Below are 15,265 nucleotides of genomic sequence, written 5' to 3' on the forward strand. Positions count from 1 at the left end.
CAGAGACAGTCATGTATACAAAGACCTTTATTTTGTTATGTACATCATTGAGTTAACTTCACACTTCAGGCTTTTGTTTAAATACACAAACACAGACAAGTACATAGGAGACCATACAATCCCCATGCGATTTCCTTTCACACAAAAAAAGTCACAATATGTCTCAGATTGTTTTACAGTTTGCCTTATGACTTTCAAATGTACAGTATTCTTTCAAACTGGCAGCGCATTTGGGGTTGGCCCTAGACCAAAATAGGGAAACTAAAGACCACTATGATATTAAAAGTAGGGCCATGGAGCTCCTATTCTGTCACTGTGTGTGGCTGCAACTCCCTAAGGAAGCAAATTGGTCACTATTGACTGTAAGATTGGCCTGGTCAAACAGAGGAGCTCACTGCTGCAGCGTTGTCATGGGCCTGCAGTGCCAGTTCTATGTAGCCCGACCTCTGAGATTCCTTTTGGGCATAGATCTGAAAAGACAAAGGTCAGAAGACCCTCATTAATACATAGATAATGGAGCTGTAAACACAACCAGTGATCATACAGATATAGTTTGGTAAATTAATAAACAAGAACATTCCAGTGACGTAAAATATGTAAATACAATAGAATTAAAGACATTTTGCAGGCTGTCAGGTTTATCCCTACATAGATGTGCTGAAAATGTGTCAATTACCTCTACTGACGGTGACTTAAAAGTTCCCAACTCTTAGTGGCACTAACAGTAAATAGGTGTGTGCACAAAACACATACATCTTAACCCCCTGCTGCTATCCAACCACATTAAATGCTGCCATTGTCAATGTACCTCCCAATTTCTTGAGGGCTGAAGGTCAAGCTGAGAGGTCTAATAGGAACTGATGTGTCCTGGCCCTGGCGTTCCCATACTAGAGACAATCTAAACCTCTCACACCAGAAACCTTAGAGGAGATGGCCTCAGCTTGACCTCATGAAGCGATATTAGATTCCTTTTCACTTTATATTTGACCTGTGCAATCGATGAATCTGATGACAAATAAAGCCATAGATAACTGGATGGTAATGTTGGAGGAGACGACCATCCATGGTAGAGTAATCAGCCAATATTAGTGAGAGACATTTACAAACAGTATCAAATTGTTTTTACCTTTAGTAGGTCGGTACCAGTTGCCTGCTGGCTGTTGGCCTCCTGGGCTGACTCACTGTGGGGATGTACCATGTTGAACAGAGAAACCAGGCTTACTGCATCCTGGAGCCTGGTGCGATACAGAGTAGTTAGACAAATCAGAGGTCTGGGTGAATATGTATTGTGGAAGAGGACAAGAAGTTAGCATGAACTAGCGCATCTTTAAAAACATACAGGAAAGAGTTGGCAGTGGACTGTTGAGAATAAACTTCAGCAAGACACAGGAATTCTTTCATACCCTTTTCCAAACTCTTAGGTTTTCTAAAGCACACAAACTCACAGTTCTCTCTGCAGCATGTCTACCAAGAGCCCATCCACCCTGTGTGCATTGATCAAGTACCAGGCCATGCCTCCAAAGTGTCTTGTGGAGCGCAGCAGCTCATACTTTCCATGTTTCTCCAAGTCCTCATAGGTGATCGCATGTATCTGGACAAAAGGCAGAGGATAGTAATGTATTTACTACGGGGGACATGTATCATACACTTTCACATATTTGGGGGCTGGATTTTTAATCACAATAAAATGTAATACTGGCCTCTAGAAATTCCCATGCACACATATTGAATTCATATTTTTTGTGATGTACAAACTAATACAGATCTTCATTCTTCCTCAAACAACCTACCGACTGACCCAAAGAAATCATAGCGCCATTGGATTGGTTTTGACAGAAATTAGCGGATAAAAGGGGAAAAGTAACTCGGTTTTTGCCCAACTCACTAAAATTCTAAAACAAAATTACATCAGACCGGAGAATGACAAAAAGAGCTGTCTTACCCTGATGTATTCTGAAGAGTCTGGTTCAAATTGGACCAAACACCGATTCAACACATCCTCATGACGGTCCTGGGAAAACACCACCTGATGATGAAAGAGAAACAGAATTATACATGGGGATGGAAGAGAAAGGGAAGATAACTAAAGAGGCACAGGGGTATGAAGGGTTAAGGTGTGAAGAGAATAATTTGTATCAGGGAACATTTTAATTGCAGGGTTTAGATGGGTTGAGATGATGCAACTTCTGTAATTCCCAGGTGGATTCTTGTAATCATTGGTCTAAGGTATGTCAGCCATTTTAATACTTCTGTTCTCATTGCTGCCTAGCTGTGGCAGTCCTCAGAAAAAGATAGCCAGTCATTTACCCTGCCTGTCTTTGCACTTTTCTTTCTTACAAAATATCAGAGAACACTATAACATGAGCATTACAACTTAACATCTCATCAAGAGTTAGCCATTCACAAGCTATATGGCAAATAGCCATGATTCATGTTTCGACTTGGTAAGTCTCCCCAATAAAAAAAAAAAAAAAAAAACATTTCTCTTTGTATGTTTTGTACAAACAAAATCCAGCTCACTCCGTCTGGTGACAATCACATGTATTGTTTCGAAAAATCAAAGATAACTTCACAAAGAGTCATACATGTGGCAAAGAACTGAAAGAGAGCAAAAATCTAGGAGTCCTGTAATGCTTTCTTTGATTTTAAGTTTAACCTGATGAAGTTAATCAAATAAAGGTGTATATAGAATTATTTCCACAGTCAGAGCAATACCATTACCGATTGAGGATCAGGTTCTAACTTTGCTTGTACGTATGTTAAAATTGGATATGGATTAAAACTATTTGTTTAGGACCATTACATTAATAAAGGAAAGGATACTTCCTTGACTCCTAGTCTCATATAAAAACCTAAAAAATAAGGGGTCAAGAGAAGGAATCTTTCATGTCCAAAGTTTAAGAAGAGGCTGGCAGACATCAAGCCCGTCAACAAATTCAACTTCAGACTTCCAACATCTGTTACCTTAAGGTTTTCCTCCTTAAACATATGAGGTACTGCAATTTTGCGTCCCTCCTTCGGGAAGTAGACCTGGATGAGCCTGTCTCTCTCTTCCCAGGTGGCCTTCCGTAAAGTCCCATCGGTCTCCCGCACGACAATGAACCGCTCCTGAGTAAAAAAAAAAAAAAAAAAAAAATATATATATATATATATATATATATATAGATATATGTTTTAAAAAAGATACAAATGGAGGATTGATCTCCAATATCAAATTATGTGTTGATGTGTTTGTGTAAATAAGTATATTACATTGTGGTGGTACTTTTGTTGTCATTTTACTAACCATGCCCAGAATCCCCACTCTGATCCCAAATCTGGATTGGAACCACTCGTAGACCCCTGCAATTTACCTACAGCTGTGTGGATATTCCAACACCATGGACTCCCAACTATGTCCTGGAACACTGTCATCACTAACCAACACAAACATCTTGTTTGAGTTTCAACTCAGCATTCAACAAAATTAGCCCAGAGGTGTTGCAAAGCAACTTTCCCCTTGCTCAACACAGATTTCTCCATCTGCCAATAACTCATGGAATTTCAGACAGGCAGCAGACTGAGAGGCTGTTTATACCTGGCATTAACATGCGTCTTAGGTGATCTGATTACAAGTGGACAGCTGTAAGTATGTCAGTTCACACCTGGCATTAGAATACGTCGCCACGTGCGTCTCAAGTGACCACTTGTGATTGGATCTCACTTCACCGCCCTATATACAAATAAACACATACGTCACTGTGGTGGGGGGGTGTGGTTTAGCCTCGGCTGCAGGCAGAGAGAGGCAGCATGGCTTGCGGGAGAGCAGCCCATGCGAGTGAAAGAATGAAAGACGTTATTAAATAAAGCCTGTGTTAATCACCTAAAACTGTGTCCACCTTCATCTCGAACCCCTCCCCGTGGCACATGAAGAAACGCAAGGAGAGAGAAGTCGAAGCAACATCCTTCAGACATCCTTGCTCTTGCTCACTGGAGCCTCATTTTAATGCACCGTCAATTAGTATGACGTATCTCACATCTGTAAGTTATAACTGTCAATTATTCTAGTAAATTATGTCATACAAAATTTGAAGTGCTCAAAATTAAATAAATCATCCCATATCCCACTGCACTTCTTTTCTTTTATTTCCATTTCACTTTGTTGTGAAGCACAACAGGTTTTTGATGCATAAAAAAAAAAGTGGAGGTAACACTTTATTTTAGGGGGTCAGAAATTACCTAGTAATAAGGTGGTAATTATCACGTAATTTTTTAGAAATAAGTTTGAAATTACCTTGTTATTTCCTAGTAATAAGGTGGTAGTTTTTACAGGTAATTTTACAGCTAACCCTAACCCAAATTACAAGGTAATTTCAACTTTATTTCTAAGAAATTATGTGATAATTACCACCTTATTACTAAGAAATTACTAGGTAATTTCCGACCCCTTAAAATAAAGTGTAACCAAAGTGAATTAGGAGCATCAGGCTCCAATTGTTTGTCTGCTTTCATTCTGTGCTCAAAATACACAGCAAAAGTTGAAATTCATTCTCAAAACTTATGTGGGAAAATGTAAATATCTGAACACTAGAGTTTGTAGTTCTCAATCCAAACCCTGTCAGGCTCGACCCGATCACATCGGTTCAGGCTCAGATTATTCCAGCAGGTTTGAGAGGCTGTGCGCTGCTGTGGATAAATGAACTTGAACCAGAAAACCGTAAGTTGAACTTGAAGTGGGTGGCGGCTCTTCCACAGTTGTGGGTCTGATGTGTGTCCAAAATTACTGATGAGATTAAAAAAATAAAAAATAAAAACTTAACCCAGGAGGCTCTGGTGGCTGCCTAGTCGGTTGACTTGGCAGCCCTTCAATGGGGCCTGGGACACATGTACGTTTACACTTCAAACGCAATGTGGACAAATGCGTCCCAGGCCACCTCTGAATGTGGCCTGAGCGATCGGATCTCAAGATGCATTGAGGACGCACTGGGTACACTGCATTCAAACCTGCACTTAGAGCTGTCCACTTGTGTTCGGATCATTCAAGATGCATGTTAATGCCAGGTATAAACAGCCTCCGAGAGGATAGGTCCCCTGCTGCCCCGGTCTCCACACATTGAGCAGATGCTCTAGTGTTTCTCTAACCATGTATATACACCAGAGGGTACTTGACTAGTCCCTGTTGAGTACAGAGGCAAATGTCAAGTAGACCTTTGTGTAAAGAAAATCAAGACAAGTTAACGAAAAAGTAAATGTTCTACGATTTCCTTTTTTGTTGTCTGCAAAGTGATTTTCAGCAGATCGAAGAAAGTCAAGAAAGCATCAAATGTGATTTTACTTCTCTATTGTCACAGCCTTCTTTTTGCACTTTGTGTAAAAAGCTACCTAGCAGCATTCTCTTACTTGCTACAGAGAATTTGTCAAAATGCAATGTCGTGCCATCAGCTACCACCAACACAGAATTAGCAGCTCAGATGAGCCTGTAGAAAGGATGAGAGGAAGGAAGTTCAAATACAAACATCATCAGTTCAGCAAACACTATGCTTTGATTCACTTGCCATCCTACTGACCCTCTGTAACTATTGTGCTGACGTTCCGGAGAAGTACTTGCAAAACACTTCAGTCAATTTGTCAAGTCAATTTCTTTAAAAAGCATAAACATTAAAAAAATGTAAAAAAAAAAACAAAAAAAAAAGAAATCAACCAACGTTGAGCTAAGTGCTGAAAAATATCAACAATAAAAATAAATAGATAGAGCGAAAGAACAGAATAAATAACTAGGACAAACCACGGTGTATGCAACAAATACCATGCAGGGCACATCAACAACCAAAAGTCAGGGAGTAGGGAATGGTCTTTAGATGGGATTTAAAAGAATCAATAGTGGGGGCAGACCTTATACAAAGAGATAGTCAATTCTATAGCCTCAGGGAAGCAATGGCAAAAACAAACACTTACAAGGCCCTCCACCTCCCCCCCCCCTCTCCCATGTACAGCATCACAAAATAGGCCTATGTAGCTGGCCCTAGTGAAATAGTAGACTGGCATTTAAGGAGGCCAGCAGTCTCACTTTTTAATGGCTCAATCCTGTTTCAAGCAATCAATAAATAACCACTGTAATGCCAATGCAACACTTGAGTATGTAAACCAAGTACTGGTCTATCGGATGTACTATAGGACTCAGACAGACAGAGAAGCATAGTGTAAACCAAAAAAAAAAAAACCTTTCAGATTCAACTCATTTAGTTCTGGATTTGGGACGTCCTTGATCAGGATGTCTAAATGAACATGCTTAGACGTCCTAGAACGCATAAGCAACTGCTTACTTTTCTAACAGAGCAACAGCATCCCCTGGCTGCAATGTTTAGCAACACAGTCTGAGCTGCCCGTCTTCGACATATTGATACCGTGAGCAACAACCTGTGCAGATGACGAGCTGTATCAAACATATCTGGCAATTTCTTGTTGGCCAAAATCAGTTGCCAAGCCAGGTTGGCGAATTCAGAGCAGACCTGAGAACCCCCCCTTACCACTAGAAAATCTGTCCAACATCAGTCCCGAAGAAGCCCAAGTTCATGATTTCCCCTCAAGATTGTGGACATTGGCTAATTAATTGGCAAATCACCCTGATTCACTTCTAATGCATACCCAGCCAACACTCCTCTTGTTTTCACTCTCTTTAAGATACACCTGAGCTGTCGATTGGCCCACAGAACACCAGTCAACTTATAATGGGCTGAAATAAGTAAAATTGGATGATATAATTGCTGCATGACTATGGGATTCGAGATTGTGCGTTTCTCCTGCTACTATGGGAAACTGAGCAAAGGGCAAAAATAAGAAGACACTGTACTGTGCTTTTGCAGCGACAAAATAATTGGTGTTTTTTTTTTAATTGCGCAAAAATCACAGAGAAGCCATGTTCTTGAAAGTCAAGCAACATTTAAAACAAAATAAGCCACAGATAGTGAGAAACCTCAGCTTCAGTTGGACTGCAGCAAATGGCTGATTCTACAACAGTTGTGTGCACATCCACGCCTTAGCAGGACATGTGAAAATGTGACAAAAGCACATAATGACAAGGAGAAATTGTCGTCACTACATTCAGGGGGAGAGCTTCAATTCTAGTGTGCAGGTCATTTTCTATCATTGATTCTTGAGCTCCTGTCACCATCGACACAGTGTAAACTTTTTTTTATTTGATATTTTTTAGATTTTTTTGAGACAATATTCAAGATGGATCTGACATGAACTTTCTCTTAATCCCTTACATTAAATGAATTAAATATACATCAAATATATGTAGATTAGTCCTCCATCACCACCTTCGATCAGAACGCTGTTCTGTACAGCTCCTACCATTTTTCAGGGATATAAATCTTGCAAGAGCTCCAAAACTGCCAACTCAGACATCTATCCAAAGTATGTCAACTTTTTGTTAAAGTCCAAGTTGTCTTGTTTACGGCCCGCAGGATGGTGGTAGCTTGTGCTGTCTCTAAAGTAACAGAAAAAAAAAATCCACTTTATTTGAAGAGTGCTGGCAGAATCCATTATATTTAACGTATAGACAGCGGAGATGTAAAATCAAACATGGCCCATATATAATAGCTTAAGGGAAAACTTTGTGGGGTTGACATAGTACAACAGCCAGCACAGGATGAATCAGCAACGGGTCCATTAAACCCAATCGACTTCTCTGATTTTCTGACCCAGCTATGTGCCACCAAATCTTCCGTTCTCCTCCCGGGTGATTTTAATATCCACATTTAATATTCACTGACTGTGATTCTGCCATAGAATTCCTGGAACTGCTACATCGCTTCAACTTCACACAACATATCAACTTCCCCACTCACAGCCGTGACCACATCCTGGACTAGGTCTGCTCCACTGGTCTCGCAATAAGACTCTCCGGCCTCAACCTCAACATCTCCTACCGCCTGGCAATCACCATTGACATTGACATCCCAATCCCCATCTCAAAAGTCAAACCCATAATATCCTTCAGAAATCTCAAATCTGTCTCCCTCTCAGCTCTTTCCACCTCTCTTGCCAGTAAAATGTCTGCCTCTCGTCCCCTGCTGTCTGATAGTCCTGCCAATCTTGTCAATTGTTATAATGACACAATCTCCTTCTGTCTTGACCAGCTGGCCCCCATTAAAACCAAAATAGTCTCATTCATACACTCAACTCCCGGGTGTACTCCTGAACTCCATCAAATGAAACCCCATAAGCGCCAGCTCGAAGGGTCTGCAAGAAAACTGGTGCATCTCCAAGCTTACACAGACTACCTTCAACAATACAAAGATGCTTTCAGCAGCCCGCTCCAGCTACTAGTCACACCTCATACACTCTGGCTCCACCAACCCCAAGGCTCTCTTTTCCACGATAAACAAACTTCTCGAACCCAGTGACAATACCCCCAGTTCCTTCACAGTTAGCAAGTGCAACTCTTTCATTTTTCCAAACTAAAAGTGACACCAGCTGTAGGGCTGTCAAAATTGGCCAAAAATTATAGTCGATTATTCCTTCTTTATTTTTTTTTAACCCCCCCTCCTTTTTCTCCCCAATTGTATCTGGCCAATTACCCCACTCTTCCAAGCCGTCCCAATCTCTGCTCCACCCCGTGCTGATCTACCACGTCTCCTCCAATACATGTGGAGTCGCCAGCCGCTTCTTTTCACCTGACAGTGCGGAGTTTCGCCAGGGGGACGTAGTGCGTGGGAGGATAACGCTACTCCCCCCAGTTCCCCCTCCCTCCTGAACAGGCGCCCCGACCGACCAGAGGAGGCGCAAGTGCAGTGACCAGGACACATACCCACATCCGGCTTCCCACCCGCAGACATGGCCAACTGTGTCTGGGGGGCCACCCAATCGAGCCGGAGGTAACGCGGGGATTTGAACTGGCGATCTCTGTGCTGGTAGGCAACGGAATAGACCACCAGGCCACCCGGACGCCTCGATTATTCCTTCTAAAAAAAAACACATGGGTTCAAACCCATTCGAATATACTTTTGCACATTATATCCGTAAGAGGGCAAACCAATACAACAACAGACATAACCACTTGTATAAGTATATCTATTTCAACGTAAACATGTCTTTTAAAAATGTATATACCTACACATTAAAAAATAAATAAATAAAATAATGTCCTATACCGTAAAACTTCTTTTAAAACCATACCTCTCTCTCTCTCTGCACCGTGGTTGGTGCTATTTTTTGGTGCTATTTTTGAGATGTGCCGTCAGGTTACTCGTGGTGGAATGGTAAACTAACTGTAGCTTACATAGCTTGCATACGACTTTGTCTTGAGGTTCCACAATTTTTCCGTTTTCTGACCAAAGTCTGAAGTATTTCCAAACAGGGCTTTTTTAGATTGTTCGGAGTGAAAATTACTCTCTGCGGCCGAGTTGGGTTGTGAACTCTTTGCCATCATTACCACACGGTTGTTGTTGAATTATTCACTGATTACCGCTTGACCTAAATTTCATTTTCAACCAATGAAAGTGATGTGTGACTCCTGTCCATTATGCAGCGTGTTCAGTGCAGCGGCCAAGGCCCTCACAAGAATTCGTGAGGCAGACAGCCGCAGTAGTGCTGCCCCCCCCCCCCCAAATGAATATTAATTTTCACACTCAAATGTCTTTTAATATTGTGATATAATGGACAATAGAACAAGATCACACAGAAGACACTTTCTATTCTCCTGTGGAATCGAATGGAAGCGTCTGATTTCCACCACCAGAGGCAAGATACCTCATCTCATCTGGGTACAAACAGACCTCTGTGCTCTGGTCAGGTTAAGGGTGACATAGTGCTTTAGATGGTAAATACACCTAATCAGACTATACATTCTCCGTTTGGGTTTACACAAAAGTTCGTCTGACCATTTCTGTTTATTATTTTCAAATAGTATTGTTTCAATTAGGGGGCATCCAGGTAGTGTAGCGATCTATTCTATTGCCTACCAACACGGGGATCAATCAATTAATCAATCAAGTTGTATTTTATAAAGCACTTTTCTAGCTGCAACAGCCACTCAAAACGCTTTACAATTAATTCACACACACACACACACACACACACACACACACACACACACACACACTGGCTTGATCGGGCATCCTTACAGACACAATTGGCCGTGTCTGCGGAAGGGAGGCCAGATGTGGGTATGTGTCCTGGTCGCTGAACTAGCGCCTGGTCGGTCGGGGTGCTTGTTTGGGGGGAGGGGAAATGGGGGAAACAGCGTGATCCTCCCACACGCTACGTCCTGCTGGCGAAACTCTTCACTGTCAGGTGAAAAGAAGTGGCTGTATCGGAGGAGGCATGTGGTAGTCTGGAGCCCTCCCCGGATTGGCAAAGGGGGTGGAGCAGTGACTGGGACAGCTCAGAAGAGTGGGGTAATTGGCCGGGTACAATTGGGGGGGGGCCAAAAAAAGTATTGTTTTAATTTGACTAACACTACACACACACACACACATATGTTTTATGTATATATATATATATATATATATATATATATATATATAAAACTTTGTTAAAAGAAACACTCAATGGTAGGGAAAGTGCTCAACAAATAAGGAGCAAATTAATCCTACATTCAAAAATTCAAAAACACGTGATCGCACATTTGAGTTTTTGAATTTCTGAATGTCGCACCTCTCCCTTCCCCATTGGACGTTGTGCACGTGATGTGCATGACGACGCAGTTAATGATATGTTCTTTCCCATGTAGCTTTATTGACAGCTGATGATTGTTTATGGCATGAAATCGGCTTGTACTGTCTCAAAGAATTTACTTGAATCACCAGATTATTTTGCTCCTTATTTGTAGAGCACTTTTCTTATCATTGAGTGTTTCTTTTAATCCAGTGAGTGTTTCTTTTAACAAAGTTATATATATGTGTATATATATATATGTGTGTGTGTGTGTGTGTGTGTGTGTGTGTGTGTGTGTGTGTGTTGAAAACCAGCCTTGCAAGCTCCTTTGCCCAGGCAAAATTATTTGAACAATCCCAATAGAAAATTTGTTTGGTAAGTCTGTTATCGGGCTTGGTGACTAACCTATTCCATGGTCGCAATATGTCACCCTTATACTGCACTTCACAAGGCTACCATCTCATGTCACCACATACTGCAAGTTTTGGGGCCATTTTATGCATACCCAGAAAATAGTGCATAGCTCTGTTCTGAGCTGTGTCACATCTTGTTTGCTTACAATAACCCCAGACCCCTGCACCGTAATCTAAAATGCGACAGACACAAGATTTATACAACTGCATATAGGTTTTAAAGCCAAGATCCCTACATTATTAAGGACATCACCCAGTACCCTACCTGCAGAGTCTGATAAGGCTTTTATTCAAGCCTTTTATTTTATACAAACGCCAGTCATCCTGGCTGGCGTTTGTTCCCATGGACAGTGATTTTTATTTTCATTTTTAGTTTGGATGTATGTGTTCTTGTAGTTCTTGAATGTGTTTTTGTTAGTATGTTGCACTGCTGTGGGCTGGGGGAAACGGCATATCGTTTCATTTCATGTGCGCAAGTACATGAGGTGAAATTATAAATAAAGTATTCCAAATAAAGTGTTCCTGATTCCCGATTCCTTATTCAAAAGGTAAGACGGTAATCTAGAGAGAGTCCTAAATATTTGTAACACTCAGTGTATGACAGAATTGTTGAACCAAAATGAAATTTAAACTTTGTTTTGTAAACTTAGTCTGTAACTTTCAATTCTTCCTGAAATGCATAACCTGAGTTTTATCTTTGTTTATCTTCAATTTCAATTTACTACACCAACAGCATACAATATTCAACAAACATCCATCCATTCTCCAAACTGCTTATCCAACTCAGGGTCGCGGGGATGCTGGAGTCTATCCCAGCAGTCATTGGGCAGCAGGCGGGAGACACCCTGGACAGGCCGCCAGGCCATCACAGATTCAACAAACATTGAAGATCATTTTCAGTTTCTGCAAGGAGGACTATATCAATTACGTATAGAAGAGTGCCGACCGTAAAATCACTCAATCTGACACCAGTAGCTGTTTTCTGAATTTCTAGTGTTAGATTATTTATATAAATGGCAAACAGTGTGGGAGAGCCCATTCCCCTGTTTTATACCAAATGCAGTTGGAAACCAGACTGTTCAGTCATTGACCTGTACACATGCAACTGGGGTTTGGTAAAGAGCTTTTAAAGAATTATAACATTGACCATCTATACCAGATTTCAGTAACTTGAAACTGAGATGGGTCATGATTTATGCACTCAAAAGCTTTCTGAAAATCTATAAAACAACTAAAAGTAGGCCTAGGCCTCCCTGCCTCCCAGCAGAAATACCTGGTCTCAACCCTGATGTCATGAGCAATTTCCGGCCCATCTCCAATCTCCCCTTTCTGTCAAAAATATTGGAATGTGTTGCCACCTCCCAACTCAAAGCTCACCTCACCTCCAATGACCTGTTCAAACCATTTGAATCTGGTTTACGCTCACAGCACAAAAACAGCCATCCTTGAAGTCACCAATGACCTCCTCCTTCTCCGGCCACCAAAGCATTCTCAGCCTCCTTGACCTCATTGCAGCTTTTGACACCATCAACCACACCATTCTTCTCTCCCACCTTGAATCCTCCATTAACATCACCGGTACTGCCCTCTCCTGGCTAGGGTCATATCTCACAAACAGACAACAGATCATCAGCATCAACAACTGCACCTCCTTTACCACTCCTCTGTCCCAAGGCACCCCCCCCCCCCCCCCGGGGTTCAGTGCTTAGTCCTGTCCTGTTCATCCTTTATATGCTCCCCCTTGGTAACATCATACGTCGTCATCGGAGTAGCACTTCCACTGCTACTCCGATGAAATCCAGCTCTACATCGCTACTAAATCCATCACCACAACAACTTACTCCTGTCTGACCAACTGCCTTACTGAAATTAAATCATGGATGCAAGCCAACTTCCTCAAATTAAATTGTGATAAATCTGACATGATCATCACCAGTTCCAAAACCCTTACAAAAATAACTCACAACTTCTGCCTTACCATCGATAACTTCACTGTCTCTCTCCCCATACACCCGCAACCTCAGAATCATTTGACAGCAATCTCACCTTTGAATACATCAATCAAATCACCAGAACTGCTCTTTTTCACCTGAAAATATGGTTTGTCTCCACCCATCATTTTCCTTCTGCTGCTGAAACTTTGAGAATTTACTACTGCAACAGCATTCTCTATGACTCATCATCCAAAGTCCTAAAAAAACTCCAGTACATCCAGAACTCTGCTGCCTGCTCACCCACTCCTGTGACCACATCATCCCTGTCCTCCAGAAACTCCACTGGCTCCCTCTCCCACAATGTATCCAATTTAAAGTCCTTCTCTTCACTCACAAAGCCCTCCATAACGAGGCTCGTTCCTACCTCACTGACCTACTACACTACCATACCCAAAGCCTTCGATGCTAACCTCCTGTCTCCACCACACAGGCCCAAGCACTGGACCTGGGGCGACAGAGCCCTCTTCATAACTGACCTCTCCCTCTTGAACTCCCTCCCCAAACACATCAGAGACTGCACCGATCTGTCCATGTTCAAATCATTAATCAAAACACCTTTTCAGAACTGCTTTAATATGTGATTAATGTTGTGTGTCATGTGTTTTTGGTGTGTTGCTATTGTTTATTTCAACTTATGTAAAGCATCTTTGAGTACCTTGAAAAATGCTCAATAAATAAAATGTATCATTCACATAAAGTTTAATCAGTTCATCTGGACACGTTTATTGAGAAGGAAACGTTTCATCACTCATCTAAGTGACCTCTTCATTCTCAACTGACTGCATGATAGTGATGTTCATAGATGAGTGATGAAACGTTTCTCCCAATAAACACCGTGTCCAGATGAACTGATTCATCTTTCTGTGATTTTTTTATCTTGATTATTAAGCATGCATAAAGACAACATGTATCATTATTTCTATTATTAAAATTCAATTTTTTAAATACTTTAGATGGATAATTTGGCAGTCATATTGATTACCAGATTTACAAATATTCAAAGTCCAACTAAAAAAAAAAATTTCTGACAGCCCTAACAAACACAGACACACACATCAAGAGCACCAACATCATATCCCTACCCTGTGTGGGGTTTCATAGTTGATGTCAGTGAAGACATATTTGGCTGTGTCCATGCCATCCAGAATCTTGTCCACAGACAACACATCATTGATGGGTTTCCTCTCTGGTAGAATAGGGGGCATTTTCAGCAGCCTTTTAGCCTCCTCCCTGGCCTGCTGAATTGCCTTGGGACACATATACAAATATAAGTTAATAATGGCATTGGTTGGGAGAAAGGTCATGTGTATGTGTGCATGCGTACAAGAATCCATGGCAGTAACTTGATCATGCGGTTAGCGGTGTATGTGTTTGTACCTCCTCAAGTTGAGCATCTGTCATGAGTTTATATGTGGGCGGCTTCAATTCCTCTTTAATCGGTCGAAAAACCTTCTGTAAATCCAGGCCTGTTATCCTGGTGAGGATATCTTGCACCAGTGGGTCCGTGAACTGGGGTTTAGCATGGCTGTCTGAGGGGGCTGGACAAAAGCATATAGAGGAATTAATGTGCGCATACAATACAACCAAACGAGCTGTTTCTCTAGGTATCTTCTAGAAACTAGCAGAGATTTTGGACTGAGTAAGCTTGGAAAATCGAGCTTCACACCAGTTATAAAGAGTAATACTATACCCAACTTTACAACAGAAAGCAGCATACGTTAATCGTTACCTTAGCTAACGCTAGCTAACGTGACGTTCGTTACACATGCTGCAAGGTCAGAGTTGGGGTTTTTTGACGATTAACTTTGCAGTGACGATTTGCAATATCAAACTTACGGCTGTCCGGTGTTTTACTACAAAGCGTCCTACTGCTACGTCCAATGTGAATTAGCGTACTCTTATCTACAGTTTTCATTCGAGAGTAGCTTCGAATGAAGCGCCGTGCTGCACCGAGCGCCGCCATATTTAGCCATTACCTCGCAGGATTGAGGTAACCTCTGACCGCTACGTTAGAGCGCAATCAGTGATGGGACATGTAGTCTTCAAGCATGTGATAGTGACCCAACTGTTCCGATTTTTATTTGTTTTTCCGTCATAATCCGTGATAATTATTTGGGTCCCCCTCCCCTTGGGATTATTATGTATCATGGCTGTCTATCGAAAAGCCTGATAGACAAAATAAATACAACAAATAGGAAACATCCTGTTGTTTGCTGT

At 41.5% G+C, this 15,265-nt stretch overlaps 1 protein-coding gene across 1 annotated transcript; it reads right to left on the reverse strand.

Moving 5' to 3' along the window:
• Nucleotides 1-22: 22 nt before the first annotated feature.
• Nucleotides 23-15,011, reverse strand: mrps22 (mitochondrial ribosomal protein S22). Its single transcript, XM_056283986.1, has 8 exons — nt 14,885-15,011; nt 14,426-14,586; nt 14,131-14,295; nt 2,965-3,108; nt 1,943-2,026; nt 1,446-1,591; nt 1,127-1,235; nt 23-470 (listed from the first exon to the last, which is right to left on the reverse strand). The coding sequence occupies exons 1-8, from the start codon at nt 15,009-15,011 to the stop codon at nt 378-380; spliced, it is 1,029 nt and encodes a 342-aa protein (XP_056139961.1). The 3' UTR covers nt 23-377.
• Between the last annotated feature and the right edge of the window lie 254 nt (nt 15,012-15,265).

This window comes from Lampris incognitus, chromosome 7, assembly GCF_029633865.1.
Source record: "Lampris incognitus isolate fLamInc1 chromosome 7, fLamInc1.hap2, whole genome shotgun sequence".
In the NCBI taxonomy this organism is placed as follows: Eukaryota; Metazoa; Chordata; class Actinopteri; order Lampriformes; family Lampridae; genus Lampris; species Lampris incognitus.

Excerpts from the sequence above, each read along its gene's own strand:
- mrps22 (XM_056283986.1), bottom strand. The coding sequence starts at position 15,011 with ATGGCGGCGCTCGGTGCAGCACGGCGCTTCATTCGAAGCTACTCTCGA. Across the intron at positions 14,296-14,425 it reads CAGATGCTCAACTTGAGGAG|GCAATTCAGCAGGCCAGGGA; the intron begins GTACAAACACAT and ends ATGTGTCCCAAG. Across the intron at positions 1,236-1,445 it reads GACATGCTGCAGAGAGAACT|GCTCCAGGATGCAGTAAGCC; the intron begins GTGAGTTTGTGT and ends GTATCGCACCAG.